The 25,940-nt window shown below is 45.6% G+C and overlaps 1 protein-coding gene across 2 annotated transcripts in view; it reads right to left on the reverse strand.

The window, feature by feature from the left end:
• The window catches only part of Hdlbp (high density lipoprotein binding protein), a 69,438-nt gene that overhangs the window by 24,975 nt on the left and 18,523 nt on the right, over nucleotides 1-25,940 (reverse strand). Inside the window, exons 1-9 of one of the 2 annotated variants that reach the window (XM_090355186.1) lie at nucleotides 11,961-12,044; nucleotides 9,199-9,263; nucleotides 6,065-6,176; nucleotides 5,589-5,746; nucleotides 4,170-4,385; nucleotides 2,524-2,730; nucleotides 2,159-2,374; nucleotides 1,454-1,660; nucleotides 1,173-1,280 (exon numbers count right to left, since the gene is read on the reverse strand). In XM_090355186.1, the coding sequence (XP_090211312.1) occupies nucleotides 1,173-1,280; nucleotides 1,454-1,660; nucleotides 2,159-2,374; nucleotides 2,524-2,730; nucleotides 4,170-4,385; nucleotides 5,589-5,746; nucleotides 6,065-6,140 (1,188 nt within the window). In that variant the 5' untranslated portion in view covers nucleotides 6,141-6,176; nucleotides 9,199-9,263; nucleotides 11,961-12,044. Of the gene's footprint in view, nucleotides 1-1,172; nucleotides 1,281-1,453; nucleotides 1,661-2,158; nucleotides 2,375-2,523; nucleotides 2,731-4,169; nucleotides 4,386-5,588; nucleotides 5,747-6,064; nucleotides 6,177-9,198; nucleotides 9,264-11,960; nucleotides 12,045-25,940 lie in introns of those variants that run through there. The other variant, XM_090355185.1, reaches the window with a different exon arrangement.

The raw sequence follows: 25,940 nt of genomic DNA on the forward strand, positions 1-25,940 counted from the left end.
GTGACACCACTTGTCCCAGACTCTGCTGTGGATAGCAGCAGACCCCAAACTGCGACATGTCCATGTTGGGAGGGAGGACCACACCTACTGCTTCATGGAGAGCCGAAAGGTTCAGGGAGTGGCACTGTTTTGGCACTAAAGATTATTACGGTCTGGAAGATTTTCCTTTTGCTGGGAAATGCTGATAACAGACACTTCAAAGACTCAGGCTGTGCTTGACCTCATAGCCACCAATGTAAAGCACACAGACATCACTTACTATCCATGTGCTCATGTGCCATTTTCATATTTCACATTTGGAAGGCCAATCCCTCTTTGGTTCATACAGGGAGAAATAGAAACAAAAACGAAGAGCTGGGTATGGTGACATACACTTGTAAATCTAGTACTCAAGAGGCTGAGGTAAGAGTATAAAGGGTTCATGACCAGCCTGGGTAACATAGTAAGAGCCTGATTCAACAAAACAAAAAGATAACCTTAAGAAAAAAAAGAAAAGGAAAAAAAAGAAGAGGAGGAAAAGAAGGAGGAGGAGGAGGAGGAGGAGGAGGAGGAGGACATAGTAGTAGTCAGGGATGAAATTTTAAAGTGACTACAGATGCCCAAAGTGGTAAAGGAACTCACCCTCACCTGTCAAAGCCATCAATCTGCCTGATTTATAACATGCGTGCAAAGAGTCAGGAAGGCAGAAAAGGATAGTAGTTCACCTGCATCTGGGTGAACCAGGAGTCTGAAGCTAAAAAAGTAAATGAGATGGGGGGACACCAATTTCAACAGGACAGGACAGAAATAAAAACACCAAGATAAGGTGATCTTAGCCACTTCCTCCCCGTTCACGTTCTTTGTGTCGGCCTTGGAGTAAGGAGAGCAAGGTGACTAGGATAGCCTAGTGAAAGGGCTGCTCTTCAAAGCACTACCAAATTGTGATGCCATCATTACTAAATATATATTTCAAAAGACATTTATTACACCTGGAAACTCTCCAGTTACAAAAGACTAAATAATAGTGTCTGCACCTACAAAGGTATTCTGCTCTCCCACAGCTAGTATTGGAAGCTGGCTGTGTTCAGGAGGACAACAGATTAAGAAGGTGTCACAATCTTCAAAAGCATTTCCAGGACAAAGCAACAACAAAATATCAAATTCAATATAACAGACTTGAAATGTTTCTTTACCTTTGGCATTTGCTGAGTGATTTTGGCCAGATTCTGCCCTTTCTTGCCAATGATAAACCGGTGAAGCCAGGAAGGGGCAGATACAGAAGAGACTGTAAAACTGTTGGCCTAGGAAAAACAGGGAAACAGACTCAAAGGTTATGCTAATAAACAAAGGTCAAATTGTTCACCTCAAGTTAAGAGGTTGAGTGTTCTCCACAAGGCATATATACCAAGTTAGCTCATAAAAGGCCCTTGAAATTCATCAAATAGTGCATTTCAAACCCAGGGGGAAAGGCTACCTTGGCATAAACTTCAGTCAAAGCCTGCCCCAACTTTTCAGGCTCGCCCCGCAGTATCACAGTCTCAGAGATGCTATCTGAGGGCGGTATCTCAACAGAAACTCCAGTTCTTTCCAGGATCTCTTGCAATGAATTGCCCTTTGGCCCGATGACATACTTGTGCTGGGATTTCTTCACCTCTACTGCAATGGTTGTGGTCTTCTTTTTCTAATGAAAAGCATTAAGGACAATCAATAAGCAGGAAAGATATGGGAGGTGGACAGTGGGAGTGGAATGTCACTGTCAACGGAGTGGAAGGTAACCCAGATAAGACACTGACTACAGTGCCAGTCCCTCAAAGTGGAGATAGAACTAGCCTCCCTAGAAACTCTACTTCTCAAAGACTACACTTCCCCTGAAATCAATCTGGAAGAAGAGACAAGTTACAGACCTCAATGCTGACCAATGTGAGCTAATAGCTTAAACAAAGATGAACAGCTTTAAGCCATACGTACAACCCCTATGCCCACCCCTGTAGCAACCCCCTTGCATGGCTGAAGGCATGGGGGAGATGAGACTACTACCACGCTGGGTACACAGCATCTTAGGAATTAACCTAATCACTGGAGAGATACAAAATGAGAGACAGAGCAGGTTTAACCAAACCTCCAGCCTGTCCACCGTCTTCTATTCCTGTCTACTGGCTCTGACTCCTGTACACTGTACCTTTTCTTCATAAATCTTCTTGATTCGAGCCACAGCCTGAGCCAGCTGCTCCTTCTCTCCAGTGAAGACAATTTCCGTCCGGTTAACACTGGGTGGGGGGATGTTGATGCGAGTCCCTGTCTCCTGCATGATTTCACCCACAAGTCTGTTGTATGGTCCAGCGATGAAGGGGTGGAAGGCCTTCTCCACCTCCAGCCTCTCCACAGCACGCTTGTCCTAGAAAAGGAAGGTATATTGATGAGAACACACCGGTGGGCAGGGCTTTCCATCTCCTCCACACCACACACCCTTCACCAGGAGTTCACTCGGGCCACACCACAGGTCTGTGACAAGGTTACACATACTCGGGGCACTAACAACCTCACCTGCTCAGCAGAGATGAGAAGGACCTCATGGCGAGCTTTCTCAATACCCTCTTTGGTGCCAGTGATCTTGATCTGATTGCTGGGGTCATCTGGGCGTGGGATCTGGATTTTGGTTGCAGTTTTTAGCTCCAAGTCTTGTAGTTTCTCTCCATTTTTGCCAATAACAAAGCGATGGTGCTCTTTTGGAATGGGAACAGTTGCTGAGGCCTGTAGCAGGAAGAAAAACAGAGCGAATAGAAACACTGGGCACCACTGGCTCCCACCTATAATCATTACTAGCCACTCAGGAGGCTGAAATCTGAGAACCCAGATTTGAAGACTATGTCCATGAGACTCTTATCTCCAATTAACTACAACAAATAAAAGCTAGAAGGAAAGCGATGGTTCAAGTAGCCTTGAGCAATAAAAGCTAATAGATAGTACTCAGGGCCTGAGTTCAAGCACCAGGATTGGCATACACCAAAAACCTAATTACATAAGAATAAAACATTCATATAGCAAAACAACACAGAATAATTTGCAATTTTTATAACAAAGGAATTTTAGAAGCTCCTGGAAATGGAGAAAATGAAACTATTTGACAGAAAACAAGTAAAACAGCCATTTCATAGAGGAAAAAACCCTGCAAATGTAAATTCAAATTTTGTTTAAAAGCTGGGAGCTGGTGGCCCATGCTTGTAATCTTACCTACTCAGGAGGCTGAGATTTGAGGATTGTAGTTCAAGGCTAGGCCCAGACAAGAATGTGAGACTCTTATCTCCAATTAATTATCAGAAAACCAGAAGTGGTGCTGTGGCACCACTAGTGTTAGTGTACTAGCCTTGTGCAAAAGAACTCAGGGACAGCTGAGACCTGAGGATCAAGGTTCAAAGCCAGCCTGGGCACAAAAGGACCTCAGATCTGAGATTCTTATCTCCAATTAACCTCTACAGGAAGTGGGGCTTGGCTCAAGGGTAGGGCAGTAGCCCTGTGCTAAAGCTAAAGAGCTCAGGGACAGCGCTCAGACCAAGTTCAAGGCCCATGCCCACCCCCTCACCCCAAGTGGAGCTGGTCTCCAGTGGCTCATGCCTATAAACCTAGCTATTCAAGAGGCTGAGATCTGAGGATCATGGTTCAAAGCCAGCCTGGGCACAAAAAGTCTGTGAGATTTTTTTTTTGGTCAGTTGTGGGGCTTGAATACTGGGCCTGGCCACTGTCCCAGAGCTCTTCAGCTCAAGGCTACTGTCCTACCCTTGAGCCACAGCCCCACTTCCTATTGTCGAGTGCTTAACTGGAGATAACAGTCTCACATTCTTCAGTGCCCAGGCTGGCTTTGAACCTCAAACATACATACGTACATACGTATGTACATACATACATACTTGGTGACATATACTACCCAGCAAATCCAATGGCTTTTAGGTGTCTCAGAATTTCACATATATTAATATTGCTTTCATTCAAATGGCTGAAGTGGCCTCAATTCCATTAATGACTTAGTAGGTTTTCACTAAAAATGCTGAGGATTCCAAATGTTGCTTTGCTAACTCCAAAGAACTGAACCATTCCAATGGCAAGAAAAAGTCAGTGAAATTCTAGCGTGTATAGGAGAAGCAGTGGCACAGCTCTACTGTGCCTGTATTCAGTACTCGCCTGGGGACACCCACCTGAGTCTGCAATCTAGCAACGATGTCCTTCCGGGCTTTCATAACAGCGTCCAGCTTCCCTGAGACCATGATGGAGAGGCCTTGGTCTTTGGCCAGAGAGAGCTCTAGGTGAGCACCAGTTCTCTGCATGATCTCAAGGCAGATTTTTGCTTGTTCGCCTTCTCCAAACTGGTTCATGTCCTTGTATTTCCTTTCCTCTAGGGGTACATGGAACACCTGCCCAGAAAAGACAAAGGTGAGGTGAAAATATAAAGAACAAGGGCTGGGAATGTGGCTTAGATGTCGAGTGTCTGCCTGGCATGCATGAAGCCCTGGGTTTAATTCCTCGGTACTACATAAACAGAAAAAGCTGGAAGACGCACTGTAGCTCAAGTAGTAGAGTCCAAGCCTGGAGTAAAAAGAAGCTCAGGGACTGTGCCCAGTCTCTGAGTTCAAGCCCCAGGACTGGCAAAAACAAACAAATAAAAGCAAAAAAATTAAAGAGTAAGAAGAATGATAAATAAACAGCAAGAACATGCATTCATTGCTCACTCACTAAGCAGTGCCCTAGTCCAGGGCAGTGTGAGTCAGGAGAAACAAAAGGTAGGCAGGCTGACACTGTAGTGCAGAGAATTATACCCACTGTACAATGGGTGAGGAGGGAGCATCACAAACTCGAGCTTGTGAGGGTGGGGGAAGATAAATGCCTTCCTTGGTGGAAGACACAAGGGTGGCCAGGAAAGAACTTTCTGGGACAAAGCAGCACTTACGTTGGAAAGCAAGAAGAACTGGCTGGAAGGTGGACCAGGAGGCTGGGGTACAGGGAATGAGGACCCCCTGACCCACATTATGGTAAAAGTCCAAAAGCTTAGACCAGGACACATATTGCTTAACAACTCTGGAGAGGAGTAAGGATGGAAGCAAGAAGGATTAACTATCTCTAGCAGCACATTTAAAAGGCTACAATAAAGACTGAACATGTTTACTTATGTGTAGAGGGGATGAGAAATTATTGATTTTTCTGTCACATCAGATACCAGTTCACATGGAGACTACATCCCAAATTCAAAGAGAAGAGGTAGTGAAATAAGAAAATCTGGACTCAAGAAGCTGGTAAACTGTTTCAGATAGCACCTAGGATGGGTTTAGTAACGTGGTCAGTAGGGCAGTTTCATTGCTGTGATGGCAGACAGTGGAACAGCACATGGTCCCCATGAATTTGACACCTAGCTTCTATGTGCACCCTCCCAGTGCTGGGAAGAGAGGATAAACACGAAAGAAGCTGGGTTCTTCGGGAATATGAGGCCAAAGAACTGTTTTGTTTTGTTTTTTTCTGAAGATTCCCTCCCTTTACACATCCAAAGCAGCTACATCAAGAGCATATTCAATACTCTCCTGTTTCCTTTGTGGACAGAGGGTAAGAAGGGGTGGCTTTGCTACCTGAGTGATGACAGAGGCCTTAATGGGCCGGATCTTGTTACTCCAGGCTCCCGCAGGTTCCTGGGCATTTTCCAAGCACGCTGCTTTCTCAGGAAGTGGAGGGAAAGCATCCTTGTAGGTTGGAGGGTCACTCTCTTCTTCTGAGTTTAAGGTGGTAACTAGACCAACACAGAAGAAAGCCCAACTTTAAGTGCTATATGAGAAAACACTTGGAAGGGTTTTAGTAGGAGATCTCTACTAAAACACCAAGTATTTGAAGGACAGTTGGCCCTCTCTGACCCATTTAGTGATAGAAAAGGCCCCAAAAAGTTACAAGGACCAGAGACTCCCAATCCCAGCAGGCTCTTACATGGACCCTGTGCAGAGGGCACAAGATGCTTCGCTACATAATGAATAACCTTGGAAGGCAAGCTCAAGCCCTTTCAATTTTTATATCCTCCAGAGTTAACACAAAAAGCACATAAAGGGACTGTCACCTTTAATTTGTTGCGGAACCAGGCCACTTCGGTGTTCAGCAAAACTTTCTTGGGTCAAAACTGCAACAGAGCTCATGGTTGATGTCACACCACACACAGTCCAGGTAAGCCACTGCAGGAAGAGAGAGAGAATCAGGGGAACAAGTCCATGTAGTAGTGCCAATTCTCAACCATCTATAGGACCAATGAAGACAGGTGGGGAATTCCAAGTAAGGGAGAGTCTAGGACCGCTGAACTGATCAAAACCTTGTTTGTCACAGAAGAGACGAGGCTTTATCCAAGAGGCTCAGCATCAGGACGTTTAGAGGTTAGAGTATGCACCCTTCTCTCAGTAAATGGGGATACCAGGAGTCTCCCCCCCCCCACTGGCTGACACTAGAATCCACGCCCACACAGCATAACACCACATCATATTACCCCACTTTTTCTTTATGGTGGTACTGATGAATGAACTTGCTTGTAAAGCAAGCATTGTGTCAGTTAAGTCACACTCCAGGCCTTGGTAATTTGGAATCTTTTTGCTTGAGGCTAGCACTCTATCACTTGAACCACAGTGCCATTTTTAGCTTTTTCTGCATAATTAGAGACAAAACGTCCCACAGACTTTCCTACCCATGCTGGTTTCAATTGTGATCTATAGATCTCAGCATCCCAAGTAACTAGGATTACAGGTGTGAGCCAGCATGCCTTGGTTACTTTTTTTTTTTTTTTTGCCACTCCTGGGTTTGAGCTCAGGGCCTGAGCACTGTCCTTGGACTTTCGCAAGGCTAGAGCTCTGCTGGGCTTGAGCCTCAGCACCACTTCTAGCTTTTTTCTAATGTATGTGGTACCAGGTCTTCATGCATGCTAGGCAAGCACTTTAACCACTAGGCCAAACTCCCGGCCTGCCTTGGTTACTTTTTAAAAATTATTTTTTGCCTGTCCTGGGGCATGAACTCAGAGCCTGCGCACTGTTCCTGAGCTTCTTTTGCTGAAGGCTAGCGCTCTACCACTTGAACCACAGCACCACTTCTGACTTTTTTTTTGTTTATGTTGTACTGAGGAATCATACTCAGGGCTTCATGCATGCTAGGCATTTAACCACTAGGCCACATTCCCAGCCCTACGTTGGTTATTTCTGAGGCACTGACTTGCCTTATGTCTAAGGCTAGCCTGGGCTACAGTTTTACTTCCTTTGGTCATTGGAGATAGAAAGCATACACTACTACCCTCAGCCACTGAGTTTCTCAAAATTTTGTTTTGTTATGCTAAAGCTGATGTACAGAGGGGTTATAGCTACATAAGTCTGGTAAACAGTACATTTCTTTTTTGGACAATGTCATTTCTTCCTTGGCTCTTTCTCAGTTTTTCCTTTCCACCTCACCCACAAGTTGTACAGTTCATTTTCAACACAGTATCTAGTGAGTACCACTATTACATTTGTTCACCCTCTGCCCCTCTATTTCTGTGCCCTCACTTAGCCTTCCAAAGACAGATAAACAAACAAGGCAGAAAGAAAATAACGGCAACAAAGAAATAAAAAGAAAACTCCTATTTCCATTTCTCAGAGTTCATTCTGATATTATTCTATATGACTAGAGGCACATAGGCACTTTGCCTTTGTGTTAAACTTTTTTGTGTTAGCTGGTCCTGGCACTTGAACTCGGGGCCTGGTGCTGTCCTTGAACTTTTTTTTTTTTTTGGTGGGTTATGGGGCTTAAACTCGGACTGGGCATTGGACCTGAGCTATTCAGCTCAAGGCTACCGCCCTACCCTTGAGACACAGCCACACTTCCCATTTTCTAGAGGTTAATTGGAGATAAGAGTCTCAGGTTCTTTTGTGCCCAGGCTGGCTTTGAACAGGGATTCTCAGATCTCAGCCTCCTGAGTAGCTAGGATTACAACCTCACCCGGCTCCTTGAACTTTTTTGCTAAATGCTAGCTCTCTACCACTTAAACCACAACTCCATTCTTTGGCTTTTTTCTAGTTAAGAGACAAGAATCTCATGGTTTTTCTGCCCGGGCTGGCAATGAATCACAATTCTCAGATCTCAGTCTTCTGAGTAGCTGGGATTACATTCATGGACTAATCTATTATTTTGATTTGTTCATTTCATGCCTCTCAATGGTTAACTATAAAAAGTATTAGCCGCAAGTTTGGCCTAGTGGTAGAGTGCTTGCCTACCATGCACCAAGACCCGGGTTCAATTCATCGGTACCACATACATAGAAAAAGGCAAAAGTAGTGCTGTGGTTCAAGTGGTAGACCTCTAGCCTTGAGAAGGCCCAAGGACAGTGCTCAGGCCCCAAGTTCAGGGCTCAGGACTGGAGAAAGAAAGAAAGAAAGAAAGAAAGAAAGAAAGAAAGAAAGAAAGAAAGAAAGAAAGAAAGAAAGAAAGAAAGAGGGAGGGAGGGAGGGAAGGGAGGGAAGGGAGGGAGAGACAGAGGAGTACCAGCCTCATGGGTTTTGTAATGCTAACAGGCCTATATGTTAGGCTAAACACCCCCGACAGCTGCTGACTAAATTCCTTCCCCCCATCTACTCTCCCAAGAACAAGGAACTGGCCCCAATGCACAGAGCTCTTCAGTTCAGGACCTCAGTGCTCAATGGAACCATTGGCTCTGAAGGCCTACTTGGAAAATTTAGCCCAATTCAGGACTCTTGAGACTTTAGTGTCTTTCCCCCCAAGTTTCAAGAGAGCTTTGTAAAATTACAATGAAGAAAAAATTATTTTCTTCACACAATTATGAATCAAATATCTTATACATGCCACCTTGGCAGAAGAAATAAGGTAAATGGCCATGTAGCATAATAGAAAAATTTTGCAAAAACTCACTCCTTTGTAACACAGTAAAACCTCTCTCCACGTTCAGAAAATTAAGCAGTGGTATCCTGAAGCAAAGCAACATTCAAATTAGGATCATCCTCAAAAAACACAATTCACTTGCAAAAAAAGACAAGCCACAGATGGAAGTCAGGACACGGCCTCAGGGCAGGTTATCTTACATTGCTCATCTTAGAAGGTGAAGACCTAGAGATGACTCTACTGGTGCTGAAGTTTAAATGTAAGGAAGGAGCTCTAAGTAGGTCAGAGAAACACAGATACTTAAACTCCAGGCATAGGAAATCTTTGGGGAAGAGCAGTCAAACTTACCAGCAAAATGGTCAGTAGCCAGAAAGTCCGTCCGGAGGCCACCTCTGTCAGCCTGCCAGCTTTTCCTGATATAGGATAGGAAGGAAAAGAACAAAAAGAAAACCGTAGGGAAGTTATTTATTTGCATTTTTGCAACTCAAATCCTATTATTGCTCAAGCAAAAAAAGGTCAAAATCTTTATACTTCAGCTACTAATCCTGATACATAGGTAAATCACTTGGAAAAATAAACAAAATAGCTTCAAACAAAACTCATTTCAGCAAAACCTAAACCACCTTTAGCTCTCAAAAGGCACTGCTTCTAAGAACCCAATCAGTGACCCCTGAGTGCCAAAACTTCTAAGTTTAACCAAAAGTAATTAAAAAAGAAAAAAAAAATAAAAAAAAAGGACAGCTTCTTCTGCTGTTTAAACTATCTTTCTTGAAACTTCCTCCTTCCAGTCTGTTGAGCTGGCTGAGCTGTGATATTAGCTATGGCACATAAGAGAATGTGGACCTTGGTCAGGTGTTCAAGCTTTCAGGGTGGCCAGGAGCTCCTGTCTTTTTAAAAATCCTAAGTAACTTGCAGTTTCTTTGTTCTTGCTGTTATCCTGTAAAAGTCCTTCGGTCCCCTCTAATCCACTGGGGATTTAGAAACCAGGTCGTAAAAAAAAAAAAACCCCAAAAAACCCCCACAGGATTGGAAGAAACCTTCAAAGGCCTTCAGGAGAGGACCAAAAACTATTCAGTAAAGCTAGAGTGATGGGTCATCTTGCCTTGGGGGGACTTCTGGATGGGTGAACCCACAAAGCAGACCATCTGCAGCATGCGACCCCATGTGCCCCAAGTGTGCCTTACAGTCAGATGGAATCCTGAGTCTGAGATGGAGAAACAGCAGTGGGGACAGGCCCATCTAACTACTTCCATCTCGCCACGTCTTCCAACAAGGCAAGTAGGTTCCCCACTCAACTCACCACAGAATCCAACAGCACATCTAAATAGATTGTCATCCCCTTACTAAGCTGGGTTTGTCCATGTGAGCTCAATTATACCTATGCCAGTCTCTGTTCACCTTCTAGAACCAAGCAACGTCTTCACAGCTGCATAGCCTAGAGCACAGGAATCCACTCTAAGTAGCCTGACATCAACTCTTGTGGCCCAAGTGGCTTTAGGACAGTACTCTTCCCTCAACACACATATAGCTAAGCCAATGCCATGCTAGACAAGAACCTCCACCACTCCTCCTGTGTGCTAAAGGCTCATGGACAGCTGGGTACAGGACAGCAGACCCCCAGATTTCAAATAGCAATTTGTTTCAGTCTGAGACAAACAGACCAAAACTATAGATGAATTAAGGATACATTTTACGTACAAGGTTCTGGAATCATTCAACTCGATCTGTTCTACTAATAACTCAAAATCCAACTTTTTAAGACTCATGGCCTTCTGCATCTGAACCCCTCTATAGGGACATCACAAGGTCCTTTCCCTTTCTGTCCAGAGAACAGAGACCTTCTTGCAGGCAGCAGTTTTTCTTCTTTAGCTGCCAGACCCTCAGTCCTGGGGCAGACCTCAACTACCATCCCCCAGGAAGCTGGCACAGTCTACCCAATGCACGCCACAGCTTCCCGGCCTGGGCTTTCTAGTTCGTTTCCCACAGTGCCCCCACCTCCCTCCTCAATGTATGCAGCGAATGGAGAACTAAAGAAAGAGGAGTGCCCACAAACTGGGGAGCAGCTAGGGCTCCCGCAGGGCAAGAGGTGAAACTATGCACAGGAATTTTAAAATGAAGGATTCTCCACGTTTGGTTCTGATGCCCTCGTGATCGTTTTGCCAACTGCTTGTGGAAGGTGCAACACGGTTGCAAAGAGAGTTCTGCAATAATGCTCTCCAGCGGAGCGATCAGGCTCGACCAGCGCCCTTCTACAGGGTTCCCAAAAGACTTTTGTTTCCGAGTTCAAAGTGTGCAGTGTGGTCCTCGGGAACCTTGCACGGGGGTTTTGACCAAGTACTCTCAAGACTACAAACTTTAGCCTGGAAATGAAATCCAGCTGGGCTGCGAGGTCGGCTGCCAGGCCGGCTTGGGCTCGGCCTGGCCCAGCACCGGGGCTGGGAGCCGGACGGGGAGGAACTTCGCAGATGCCACCTCAGCACGGCCCTCCCACCCGCCACGGGAGCCCGCAGGCGGGGACAGGCTTAAAGGGCCAGGGCCTGCTCGGCCTCCCCGCCCGCCGTCCAAATTCGGTATTTTTCCGTCATGTATTTTTCGTCCGCGGCCCCTGGGGCTCATCCAAGTTTCGGTGGGGCCGGGGCCCCGCCTGTGACCACGTAGCCCCGCGGCAGGTGGAGGTGCGGGGCGGCGCGGCGGGCCGCCTGCGGGCTGGCGCGGGTCGACGACCCCGGTCCGCCGCGGGCAGAGGCGCCGCGGGCCCCCGCTCGGCCCGGCACGCCGCCGCGGGGAAGGCGCGCACAGCGGCCCGGCCGCCCACGTCACCGACCTGGGCCAGGTCGCTCCCCTCCCCCACGGCGGCGGCGGCGGCAGCCCGGCGGCCCGGCGGCCGGAGCCCGGAGCCCGGAGCCGGGGCCGAGGCCCGGCCGGCGCAGCGGCGCGCGGCGGACTTGGGAAAGTTTCCGCGCCGCCCGGCGCAGCGGCCATGCGCAGTGTGACACGTAGCCGCCCGCCGCGACGGCGGGGCCGGGGCGCCCCGGGACCGGCCGCCGCCCCCCCCCCCCCCCGCCACCAGCGGCCGGCCGGCCGGCCGCCTCGCCGTCGCCCGACCTCACTTGTGAGTCCGCCCGCCTGAGAGCCTGTCGGTCCGTCGGTCGGTCCGTCCGTCCGTGCGCCGCCGCCGCCGCACGGGAGAAGCCGGGACGCTCCAAGGCACGGCGCCCGGGCCGGCGCTGCTATATAGGGCGGCGGCTCCAATCCCGCCGAGACACGTCAGACCGGCCGCCGGCCCCGCCCGCCCGCCGCTGCCGCCGCCGCCGCCGCCCGCCCGCCCGGGGTCCCCGGAGCGCCCGGCGCCGGCCGGCCCCCCAACTTCTGCCGCCCGACCGAGGCCCTCGCAGAGCCCCGAGGGCGCGGGACGGAGGCCGACCCCGGAGCCCCGACCCAGGGGAAGGAGAAGCCCAAGGGCGCGGGGCCGGCTGGCCGGCGAGCTGGCCACAGCCTGGCGGGCCTCGGGCGGGTCTGCCCTCTCCAGAAAACCCCGACCCGCCGCCACGCAGACGCCCAAGAGCGGGCCAGCCGGCGGCGGGCTGCCCTCCCTGGGACCCAGGGGCCCGTCCCCGAGGTCAAGCGTGGAGCCTGCCCCGCGCACCCCCGGGCTCACCACCCGCAGACAGGAGCAGGCGCGCTTCGCGGCGGAGCGCTTCGCGGTGGAGCACTGCCCGTCCCGGGAGGACGGGATCTGCGCCCCGCAGGAGCTTGCATGTACACGCAGCCGGACTCGGGAAGGCAACGCCAGCCAGCTCCGAGGTTCTAGGCCCAGGTTACCTGGCGGAGGACTAAAGAGCAGCGAGGAAGCAGTGTGCTGCAGACAATCACTTCAGGCTGGGATGCGCGCGTCAGGGCTCCTCACTCAGGGGAGCACTGTGTGGGAAACTATATGCAAGCTGAGGTCGGGGTTCACAAGCTCCAGTGCCAGGAGCCTGCAGCCAGCACGGGAAGCAAAGAGCATGGTTGTCAGAGCAGCTCCAAGCTGCCAGCACAGTAAGTGGGCGGAAGTCTTCAGCGTTCCCTTTTGGGTTATTCTGTGGTCTTCAGGGTGTCTTTCCCTGGAGATCAGCCAACCAGCAACTAGAACTGAGTTTTTGTTGTCCTTTTGTTTTGAGGGCTCAGTATTGTGGGGAAGGAGATGCGGAGTAAGTATCCAGACCAGCCCCTAAGTCTGATGCCAAGGGACTCCTCTAGTCAACACAGGCACACTATCTGGGGTGCAGACCTCAGGGCCGACCTACAACGTGCCTTTGTTTAATCCCCAGCACGGCAAAAAGGAAACCGTGTAGAAAGGTACACACCTGTAATTCCACCACTCAGGAGATGGAGGCTGAGTCAGGGGCCAGCATGAGACATGATCTCAAACACATACACACACTAAAAATGTAAGGAAGGAGGACAGTATGTTAGAGGGTGTGGGATTGATAGGGACCACTGCAAATGTGTAGTGATGTAATAAAGCCCCCACCTCTTCTATAACTAGTATAAGCCAATTTAAAAAACATTAAAGCTATGCTTTGGTGGCTCATACCTACAATCCTGCCCAGGAGGCTGAGATCAGAGGAGCAGTTTGTATCCAGCTCAGGCAGGCAAATCACTATTTTTGTGTCAACTGGCCTTAAATGAGAAAGACAAGTGAGCCCATGAGGCTCTGAGTTCAAGCTCCAGTACTGGCACAAAAATAAATAAATTTAAAAAATAAAACAACGTGAGCCAGGAGTTCTGCCTAGTGGTATGAGTGCTTGCCTAGCATGTACAAAGACCTGGGTTTGATTCCTTGATACCACCTACATACAATGATGCCGGAAGTGGCACTGTGGCTCAAGTGGTAGAGCTCTAGACTTGAGAAAGCCCAAGAACGGTGCTCAGGCCCTGAGTTCAAGGGCTAAGACTGGTAAATAATAATAAAAAAATAAAACTTAAGGGCAGTACATATAATCCCAGCTACAAGGAATGTGTAACTAGAAGTTATTTTCCTACTGGAAAAATAACTAAAGAGTACTTGCCCAGTAAATGTGAGAGACCCTGTGTTCAAAACCCTGGTAACAAAAAAAAGCACCAAACAAACCAAGTATTAAATATATGCTACAAGCATCTCATGATATTGTACTGATAATCATAACCAGCTTTAGTTACTGAAATTAATAGTTTATATAGCTTTAGGACTTCTATGTCCAAAATATTCAGACTAGATATGACATGTGAACACTGCCTCAAAAAGTGAACATTGTTTTCTCTTCAGCTTGCTAAACCTTTCACATTTTACTAAAGATTTTTGTGGAGAGCTTCAACTGTGTGCCTTATTTTGAGGCCAGTATTTTGAGACCTTGCATTTGCAAGGCTGTTTTTTAAAAAGTGGACAGAGAGGGACTTTTAGTTCATGATTTTTCAAGTTTCATCCTGCATAGGACAAGGGAAAAGCATGTACTTTTAGGCCCTTTTCCCCAAAGTATTATACTCCCAATAGAAAGTAGGTCTAATGGAGTGTGCATGTGTGTGTGTGTGAGCGAGCTAGAGAAGCTCACTGTCACAGATGTTCTTTCTTCATGACTCGCCTAGGCTAAGCTGGAAGGTAAGCTAGAGTTGTTGAGTAAAACCTCTAGGAAAGTTAGAGCATAAACTTCTTTACACAGGAGTCCCTAGCCCAAACTGGAAATTAACAGACAGCAGACACATTCAGAAAGGAATGACGTTCCTATCAGGGTAAAGCAGATATCCACAGTCTAAAAGTCGAAGGTTCAAAGAGTAATATCAAAGGCTGGGTTTATAGCTTCTTGCCTACCACATGAGAGGCCTTGGTTCTATCCATAGTATGCTAAAAATAATTTTTAAAAAATACAAGTGAGGTCTGGGTATGTGGCCTAGTGGTTGAGTGCTTGCCTAGCATGAACGAAGATCGGGTTTGATTCCTCAGCACCACATATACATAAAAAAAAAAAACAAATGGTGCTATGACTCAAGTGGTAGAGCTCTGGCCTTGAGGAAGCCCAAGGACAGTGCTCATGCCCTGACTTCAAGCACCAGGACTGGCAAAAAATAAAAAATAAAAATAAAAAATACAAGTGAGTTATCTTAAGATGAATGAAACAGGAACAGACTCAAGAATTCAAGTGAGACTGTTAGGATTAATAAAAGACATAAAGCACAAAGTTAGAATTGAAAAACCAATCACAACATGGAACAAATCATAGTTAAAGTACAGAAGAGGACCGGGAGTTTGGCCTAAAGGTAGAGTGCTTGCCTAGCATGAACGAAGACCTGGGTACAATTCCTCAGTACATAGAGAAAGCCAGAAGTGGTGCTGTGGCTCAAGTGGTAGAGTGCTAGCCTTCAGGAAAAAGCCCAAGGACAGGGCTCAAGCCCCCAGTTCATGCCCCAGGACTGGAAAAAGCAAAACCCATATTTTTTCAGCTGTTCTGAAATAAGACAACAAAGAAGAGGGAGGGAGGAATCAGGAGAAAATTCTGGGATTTAAAAATACAAATTTCTCTTTTCAAAACAAAATAAAAGAGCAGGAAGCTTGCAGGATAATTTAAACAGATTCACATCAACATACACTACAGTAGCTACCCCTAGGGACAGACGTGGTCAGGGATCACAGTGGTCAGGTGAGGAAAAAGAACAAAATTATGCTGCAGTAGCTAGAACTAAGGTCAGGGCAAAAAACAAAATGCTTTCACCTCTCTTGACAGTTTTGTTTGTGTGGTGCTGGTCCCTCATACCCAAACTCAGGGTCTGAGCACCATCCTCCCGGTTCTTCCCCCACCCCCCCTCCCCGCCCCGGCCACAAAGCTGGTGCTCTACCACTGGAGCCAGTTCCACTTCAGGCAGTTCTGGTAGACAGAGATGGCAGTCTTGTGAACTTCCATGCCCAGGGTGGCTTTGAACTACAGTCCTCACATCTCAGCCCCCGGAATAGCTAGGGTTACAGATAAAAGTCACCAAGTGGTGACATTTGTTGAAAATCTGAAACAATGTGGGATCATATTGTACATGACTGTAAATCCATTGTCTTATGTAGACTTGTAAAACATACCATTACCAGACATGTCAATGCGCTTTTCTGTGACTCAAATACAATGTTTATTACTCTATCTATGTAGAGACAACGCAGCAGCCCACAATCCCTTTTCAGGAAGGGTAATTTTAAGTCTTTTAAGTCTTTTCTTCCATGACGCTGTTAACTTTTGCAATTTCTTAGATTTTAGAAGCATTTCTAGGCAGAGTTAAAATATGCCTCTTGGAACACAAAGGTACAATGCTTATGCGTCTCTGATCATACAAAATAATACTTTTCAAAATGAACTCCAGGAAATAAATGTAAGCAAGAGGTTTTCCTTTGTTGCTGTTCTAATTTTCATCTTGTTTGTTTATTTACATTTTGGAGAACGTAAAGGAAGGCACAGAAATGGAGGACAAAGGGTAAACAAGTGCAGCAGTAGTACTCACTAGACACTATGCTGAAGATTACAGCTCGGGGTGAGTGTGGGAAGAAAAAACTGGGAGAGAAAGGGAAGGACTGACATTGTCCAAAAAGAAATGAGCAATAAAAAATTTAAAGAGCCAGACACCGGTGGCTCACACCTGAAATCCTAGCTACTCAGGAAGCTGAGATCTAAGGATCGTGGGCCAAAGCTACCCAGGCACAAAAGTTCATAAGCCTCTTAACCACTGGAAAATGAGAAATGGGTGCTTTGGCTCAAGTGGTAGAGACAGAGCCTTGAACTGAAGAGCTCTTGAACTGAAGAGCTCAGGGACAGAGCCCAGACCCAGATTTCAAGTCCCACAACCAACCCCACCCCTCCCCCACAAAAAAAAGCACCAAATTTGTTTCCTGAATTCCTAAGTCCAGAATCTTTCTGTTAATCATTTGGGTTGCCTTAGCTAATTATGCTCAACTTTTACATTTTCAAATGTCAGAGGCCTTTCCTAAAAGTTGTAGCAACATCTGAAAGAACTTGTCCTAGTGAAGTTTCACTGAAGATACCAGCATTTAATTCCACTAAATGAACACGTAACAATCTACTAAATGAATACATTTAATGTACTACTCTATGACATCAACTTTATTGCTAAATCAACACATGAGGGCAACAAGCAAAGTATTTTACTTAAAGCCTAATTCAAGAATATGTATCAAATAATTTTTTTAAGAAAGAGGTTGGGACAAATGTTAGAGCTAAACAAATTAATGGAAATATATATTAAAATAAAACAGGGCCAGGAGTTGTGGCCCAGTGGTAGAGTGCTTGCTCAGCATGCATGAAGCCCTAGGTTCAATTTCTAGGTACCACATACACAGAAAAGGCCAGAATGGTGCTGTAGCTCAAGTGGTAGAGCGCTAGCCTTGAGAAAACTTGAGGACAGTGCCCAGGCCCTGAGTTCAACCCCCAGGATGAGATGGAGACAGAGACAGACACACAGAGAGAGAGACAGAGACAGAGACAGAGACAGAGACAGAGAGAGAGAGAGAGAGAGAGAGAGAGAGAGAGAGACAGAGACAGAGAGACAGAGAGAGAGAGAGACAGAGAGAGAGAGACAGAGACAGAGACAGACTACTACTCTTCAGAATTCTACTGACCAGTATGTGTGGGTCACGCATAGTTGGAACTGTAGGTTTGAGATACACACCAAGTATTTTATTTTTTAATAGACTCAGTAGCCAGGTGCCATTGGCTTACACCTGTCATCTTAGCTACTGAAGAGGCTGACATCGGAGGATCCCAATTAAAAACCAGCCAGGACAGAAAAGTCTCTGAGACTCATGTTTCCAATTAGCCACTCAAAAACCAGAAGTAGAGCTGTGGCTCAAAGTGGTAGAACACTAACCTTGAGCAAAAGAACTCAGGTGCTGTCCCTTGACCCTGAGTTCAAGCCCTGAGACCAACAAAAACAACAACCAAATATCAACAATAAAAAGACTTAGTGAACAAGACACAATATAAACCATTGTAGTAGTTTTTTATGTTGCTCATTTTTGAAAGTGGAATTTGGATAGACCGGGTGAAGTGAAATATATTGTTATTTGCTTCTTTTTGTATTTTAAGGAAGATACTAGAAAAATCAAAATTAACTGTGTGGCCCATCTTATGTTCTTGTTGAATGATCATGCTATGATGACTATTCTTTCAAACTAGAGCTGCAAAGGGAGTTTCTCTTATTAAACTTCATACTCATAAAGAAAAAATCTCAAACCATTTGTTACAAATCTTTGTTTACAACGAATACTTTCCCATTAGGGCGAAAATACACATGGTGGTCATCTGGGTCATGAAAATATCCTGTGTGCCACACACACTCAGGGCACGTGGCAGATGAAACTCAGAGACTTCTGGGTAAGAGGTGAAAGGTTAGAGTTAAGAGTATTTCCTCCAAGAACTCTAACAATTCATTTAAAACATGGGCAAAGGATGCAAACAGATCTTTCACAGAAACATGAAATTTTATTTAATTTGCATAAAAATAAAATACAAATGAAAAGTAGGATTTGATTCTGTTACTCTCAGGCAAAAACTGTCAGAAATCATGGGAGATGTGTAGCTGTAGGAATTAATTGGTGTGATCTCTCTGGAGAGAACACATTTTAACTGCATATTAACATTTAAAATATAAATATTCTTTGATTCAACAATTCCTACTTCAGTATATCAGAACATCCCTAGTGCCCTCTATCAGTGACCTGTGACAGCCCAGATTTCTAGCCCCAAGCAATCGATGGCAAGCCCACGAATGAATGGCCCGGCTGCCCTGAGCTCTGCTCCCACCAGGGATGTGGCTTCTTAGAAGACTCCATTGGCTTTACTCTCAAACCTGGCTTGTTGCTGTAACCACATTTAAGAATAGCACAAAGCAGCTGGGTACTAGTGGCTTACACCTATAATTCAAGCTATTCAGGAGGCTGAGATCAGAGAAACACAGTACAAAGCCAGCCTGTACAGAATGGTCCATGAAACTCCATCTCCAATTAATCAGCAAAATATCAGAGGAGGGAAGCAAGCCAAGCAAGCATACAAAGCCCCAAGTTAAAGCTACAGTGTGTACACACAACGTATGTACGGGTACATACGTGTGTATACACACATGCCTCTGAATATTAAGTTTACAAAAGACAGCAATTCTCAGGAAGGGTAAATTGCTTTTAAAAAGCAACTCATGAGGAAAATGTTTAAATTTTCAAAGGACTAACTTTAAAATTTTTCTTAAATTTTTGATCCAATTAAAACAAATGGTTACTGAAAATCCTTTTAAGTAAAAAGGGGAACTCAAACAGTAGGCCCACTTCCAATGGTAGAACTGAGGTTCTACCACACTATTGAATGCTAGAATGAACATCAGAGCCTCAGCTACCATCAGCCTTACACTCACTGCTACTCACCAGAAAGGAGCCGTTCTGTGACTTATCTATGTGTAACCAGCCTGTGCTACAGAGGCATGTTTTCATATTGGAAGATCACTCAAGTCTTTAACTGCAGGGGGAAAAAAAAAACAAAAACAAAAAAACAGAAAAGGGAGGGAGTGTCCTAACCCAATACCAGCAGCTAGTTAGGGAGGGGCAGCCTGACCCACAGTATAGCTGAAGGGCATGGAGTTAGGAGGAGAGCACAGAAAAACAGCTGTGTGGTCCGAGTTCTCATCCCACTCACCCACAAGAGCGCATGGCCAGCACAACTCCTGTGGGAGATCCAGGTGGTGCCCCTTACTTTCAACTGGGACTAATCCACTTTGGAAGACCATGTGTTCTGTTGTTGGCATCACTGTGAGGTACTGGTGACTATAGGAAGGCTGAAACTATAGGTTTGGGGGAATACAAAGCTGTCTTTGAGAATCTGGAGATCAGTGCTGGAGACGTGCACCTCTGGAGAACTCTGTCAATTTACAGCCCCACCCACAGGAACAACCATGGACAATCTGTGGAAACAGTTCACCTGGCACTGAGAAACAGGGCCCAAGGGACCACTGTTTCCCTACACTGGAGCCCCAAGAACAAGTAAGCAGGTAGAGCCAATGCCCACCAGAGAAAGGTATTCCATTATGATGCCTTGCCTTGCTCTCAAGGGGAGATCCTTTGAGTGACTTGTGAGAAAGACTAACCATATTCAGGGTGGGATGGCCCCATGACCAGTGGGCCCAGAGCCCACAGCCTCAATGTAATGAATGGTGTTTTTGAGAAAGGCAACAAGACTGGTAGAGCAGCAATGACTATAGGTACTGCAATTCAAGAAGTAACTTTATATCTGAGTTTAAATCTCAGTGCACAAGAAAAAAAAAAGTTCAATGTTTAATCAAGGATAATGAGTTATTAGTTTTTATTATTTTCTGACAAAGCTCTGTAAGCTAGTTCTTGTTTAATTCATGCTAAAAGAAAAAGAATAACTAGTTAAAAGTCATGGGCGTAACAAGAATTTGAGACGAGGCAAAAGGAAAGAGTTCTAGCCCTAGGTCAGCCAGGGGTACAACAAAGACCCTGTCTCAGAGTCAAAATACAGGACGAAGAAAAGGATGGAGAGAGGGAAAGGAGAGAGGGAGGGAGGGAGGAATACATGATAGTATTTTGCTTATTGTTAGTATGTGTGAGGCTATGGATTCAAACCTCAGTATGACAAGGCAACAACAAAATGACAAACACATGGAAATGTGTTTTCTATATCAGAAAACCAAGTGTTTGGGCCTGGGGTGTGGCCTAGTGGTAGAGTGCTTGCCTAGCATGCACAAAGCCCTAGGTTTGATTCCTTGGTACCACATATACAGAAAAAGCCAAAGGTGGAGCTGTGGCTCAAGTGGCAGAGTGCTAGCCTGAGCAAAAAGTGTCCAAGGACAGAACCCAGGCCGAGTTCAAGAACCACTGAAGAGCTAAAAAAGCGCCCCCTTTCTGAAGCAGCAACCCGAGCTGCAGCCCGCCTGAATAAAGACTTGCTTTTGTATTTCGCAACGTCTGACTCTCAGTGGTCTCTTGGTGGTCGTCCTGAGACTTGGGCAGAACACCACAATTGCAAAAAAAGAAAGAAAGAAAGAAAATAATAGAAAAATAAAAGTAAATCAAGAATATAGAGCAACCTGGCACTCAGGGTGCCTCTACATGGTGACACTAGGCAAGTTATCCTCTTCACCTGGCATAGGACTGCATGCTCATCTATGCTAGACTATCTTCTATGGGACTAAGGCGCTGAATCTCACTTTTGGGTCTAAAGAGTTCCTGTAAACCTTCACATCTCTTCAAAGAACTGAATACAAGTACAATACCCAGAACAGCAACAATAAACACTCTTTCCTCTAACTTAGAAAGTTGAAATAGTGGACTCAGAAAACCTGATTACTATCCAAGAGGTATTAACTTGGATGTTTTATTTAAGTGACAAAGCTGGATAGCACAAAAACGCAACTGTAGTTCCTGCAACAAAAAAATTCAGAGCCACACAAAGAAGGAAGGAAAGGGCCTTCCTCCAAGTCTCTCAGGAACAGTCAGAAAATTAGGACAACAGGAGCTGGGACCGGCAACAAGGGAGGCCACCACTGCCGGGCTAACCTTGGGTGCTAGCTATGTGGTCTGAGAGTTGTGGCAGGAAACTGAAACATTCCGTGAAGAGGTAATCTAGCTAGTATGTGAAAACTGTCTCTTATAAGGGCAAGAACAGAGAACAGAAAAGAGAACTAAAAATGTTTGGAAACAAACACAACGTACAGATGGAAACCAGGTGAATAAACTACATCCCATGCTCAAACGAGGCAAGACAGAGCATGGGAAGCAGGGGAACAGCTCATACTGCTTGTTGTGCATGGTCTCCATCCAGGGTGCACTGTTAAAGAAAAAGTAAGTAGAAACCACAGGATCCTCTGAGACAAGAGACAGAAATGCAAAGGTACATATATCTGCTTATATCCAAAAAGAAGTAAACAACGGGGGAAGGAATAAGGGAGCAGGGGGCAGTAACAGGAGGTAAACTCATCTGAATACACCACGATCTACAGCTGCTTTTAGAAGAACACAAATCCAAAATAAATAATGTAACAATAGGTACAGTTTTTACATATTGCTCACTTTAATGTGAGTTGTCAGGTAATCAAGTCTATACATTAAGAACTAAGATTTTCAGCCTAAAAAAAAAAGGATATACATTTGATTCCCCCCCCCCTCTTTAAAAGTAGGAGGGCAATTCTGGGCGCTGATGGCTCACACCTGTAACCCTAACGACTTAGGAAGCTGAGATCTGAGGATAGTGTTCCAAAGCCAGCCTAGATGCCCGTGAGACTTATCTCCAATTAAACTGCCAGAAAACTGGAAGTGGTGCTGTGGCTCGAGTGGTAAGAGTGATCACCTTGAGGAAGAGCTCAGGAGCTCAGTGACACTGCTGAGGCCCAGAGTTCAAGCCCCACGACTGACCAAAGAAAAGGAAAATAAAGGATTTTTTTTTTTTTAAAGCAGGAGGGCAGTCTTGGCAGTCTTTTTGGTATTGCGAGTTTCCTGCCAGGGGTCAGAGAAGGTTGAGAAATAAGGTAGTAAGAAACAAGCTACTTTAGGTGTGGATACAAGGCACTACTAAAAAAGCAAAAGCATAAATGGTGATATCTGAGTTGTCTACTAGTTTTTATTATTTATACGCGCCTTTCATGTCTGCATCGCCTGCTCTTGGGTCCAGAGTGGAATGAAGCATCTGCACGACAATAGGGCATACTGAGTTTTAAGCCAGAGTTGGGAATTTAACACTGGAGCTAGAGATGATGGAATGAGCCCGTAGTCCCTTCCTTGGATCTGGAGTGGAAGATCATGAGTTTAAGTCCAGCTGGAACTACATGACAGAATCCGATTTGCAAACTGCAGGTAGACATGTGGTTTGGAATCATTAAAGGGTCTGTATTCAGCAGCAAGATTGAAGCTTACACATGATAAAGCAGCTGTCTGTCTGGATACTCTGGGAGAGAAAATTACAAACATGTCATCCATTTTTACTTAAATAAATTTCTATCAACTACTTGGGAAAAGAAAGTTGGAGGCTTCCTGAGTTATCTGTAAACAGCCCAGTGGCAGTCAGTATCCCGGCCACAAACCATGGCGGCTAGCACCATTCTCCCCGAGGCAACTAAGCCTGCTGGGAGTCTTGGGCAACTAATCCTGAGCAGATATGAACAGGGTGCACACTCTTCCTGTGGCAGAAAGCAAGGAACCACACAAAGATTAAGGGACATGGTGGGATTAAGAGTGGTAACAAAACCAACAAGTAAGCCGCAGAAACACATTTCACCTTTATAAACTGTTGGTCCCAGTACTAACCAACAGTTCATTCTCCCTTTCTCTGGTAGAGCCACATTTCAAGACAACCAAAATTAACATAGGGAACCAGTTTTTATGTGAGACTGGCAACTAACAAGTATAGAAATAGAATCAGGAAAAAAAAAGTTATCTAAGCCCTAATTCCTGGAACCTGTAAAATGTTACAGATTAAAACTAAAAATCCTGAGATTGCCTGGGATATATAGGTGGGACCAAAATGTAACCACAGTAGCCTTTAGATCATATATTTAAAAGACGAAGGAGCAGGGTATGGGTATGGTAGCATTTATCAGTGATCCTAGCCTACAGAACCAGGCAGAGCAGGAGGATCTTTTGAGTTCTAGGCCTGATTAATGGTAGACAACTTGACAAACAACTACTTTAACTTGACAAAGACAAAGGAAAAAGTACATAACCACACATAGAGAAAGATTACAGTGATACAATATTATCTTTAACTGGTTCTGAAACAGTGTTAAAAGGGACTGCAATTATATTTTCTGGCAGCTCCCAAGGAAATAAGAACTTCTTTGCTCAGGGGGGACTTACAAATTATTTTTGTATCTCACTGGCAGTAATTGGGTTCTGAACCCATTAGAAGACAAATAACTATAGCCCAGGGGCCAAAGGGATGTGATATGTCTACAAATCAAAGGCAACACAGAGTAAACTCAGGCAGCTGAGCCCTTCTATGCAAAACACCTGGCTTGTACTTGGTGGAAAGGAAGACTTTGCAAGGTAAAAATCAAGGAAGGGTTTTGTCTTTCCCAAAAAAAGATGCTGCAAATAAGAAATCACCTGCTATAAACTAGTTTGCAAAACTGTAAATTTTGTATTAGTATACTAGGGGAACAGAAAACCGGAGGTAGTGCTGTGGCTTAAGGGGCAGAGTGACAGCCCTGAGGAAATGTCCAAGGAGAGTGCCCAGGCCCTGAGTTCAAGCCCCAGGACTGGTCCAAAAAAAGGGGGGGGGGCTTGTCATGGTGGCTCACACCTGTAATCCTAGCTACTCAGGAGGCTGAGATCTGAGATAATAGGTTCAAAGCCAGCCCAGGAACAAAAGAACCTGAGACTCTTTATCTCCAATTAACCACAAGAAAATGGTAAGTGGGGCTTGGCTCGAGGGTAGGGAGGTAGCCTTGAGCTGAAGAGCTCAGGGACAGGGCCAAGTCCAAGCTCCATGACCCTCCCCCTGCCCCACACACAAAAAAAGCAGACAGAAGATGGTGGTTTTACACCTGTAATCTAAGCTACTCAAGAGGCTGAGATCTGAAGATCACAGTTCAAAGCCAGTCTGGGGAGGTAAGCATAGGGAGACTTATCTTCACAAAAAAAAAAAAAGCTGGGTGCCAGTGGCTCATACCTGTAATCCTAGCTACTCAGAAGGCTGAGATCTGAGGATTCTGTTCAAAACCAGCCCCGGGCACGAAAGCCCTTGAGACTCTTATCTCCAATTAACCACCTGAAAACCAGAAGTGGTACTGTAGCTCAGGGACAGTGCCCATGCCTAGAGTTCAAGACCCACAACCAACCAGAGGGGGTGGGGAAGGAGGGCGGGAGAGAAAGTTGGGAATAACCTACAATAGCAGAGAACAAAATAACACACAGAAAGACTCAGGGGCCAAACTGATTATTAGGAGTACAAAATAACATGACAAATCTACTGAAAAAGAGACTGTAAGTCAATACTGATCAAAGTAAAACATTGGTTTCTTTTTTTTGTTGGTCGTGGGGCTTGAACTCTGGGCCTGGGTATTGTCCCTGAGCTCCTCAGCTCAAGACTACTCTACTGCCCTACTCCTTGAGCTACAGCACCACTTCCGGTTTTCTGGTGATTAATTGGAGATAAGAATCAAGGGCTTTTCAGTGCCCGGGCTGGCTTTGAACAATGATCTTCAGATCTTAGCTTCCTGAGTAGTTAGAACTACGGCGTGAGCCACCATGCCCAGGTTGGTTTTGTTTTTGTTGCCAGTCCTGGGGCTTGAACTCAGGGCTTGAGTACTGTCCCTGGGCTTTCTCAAGGCTAGAGCTCTATCATTTGAGTCACAGAACCACTTCTGGCTTTTTTTCTATGTATGTGCTACTGAGGAATCAAACCAGGGTCTTCGTGCATACTAGGCAAGTACCCTAACACTAGGCCAAACTCTCTCTCTCTCAAAAAAAAAAACCCACAACTCTCAAAGTAAAACTTTGTGATAGCTGAAATAATCAAGTTTGGTTTAGTTTCAAAAGAATAGTATACTTGATTACAAAGACTTCATTGTCAAAAAGTTTGACAGGCAACATTTTAATCAAGTGATTAAAGCAACCATAATTTTTAATGGGGCAAACTTAAGTCCTACCTGAGAAGATGCACAGAAGACCTCACTATCCCTTCAGTGTGCGGGGGTTTTTTGTTTGTTTGTTTTTTGCCAGTCCTGGAGCTTGAATTCAGCGCCTTGGCACTTTCCTTGGGCTTTCTCTAGGTTAGAGCTCTACCATGTGAGCCACAACACCCTTCCCATTTTTTCTGTGTATGTGGTACTGAGGACTGAAACCCGGGGCTTCAAATAAGCGAAGCCAAGTCCTCTTCTACTAGGTCACACTCCAGGGCCCCTCAGTATTAGTTCTGTAAAAGACAAGCCCTATGTCTAATCAGAGAGAAACATCAGACAAAACCTCTAAGTGGTATTCTGCAGAAATAGCAGCCCAGAATAATTTAAAAGTGTCATGGTTAGGAAAAAACAAGGCAGGGTGTACTATTCCAGTTTGAAGGAGATTAAGGTTACTTGACCATAAC

Source organism: Megascapheus bottae, chromosome 21, assembly GCF_031878675.1.
Source record: "Megascapheus bottae isolate mThoBot1 chromosome 21, mThoBot2.hap1, whole genome shotgun sequence".
NCBI lineage: Eukaryota > Metazoa > Chordata > Mammalia > Rodentia > Geomyidae > Megascapheus > Megascapheus bottae.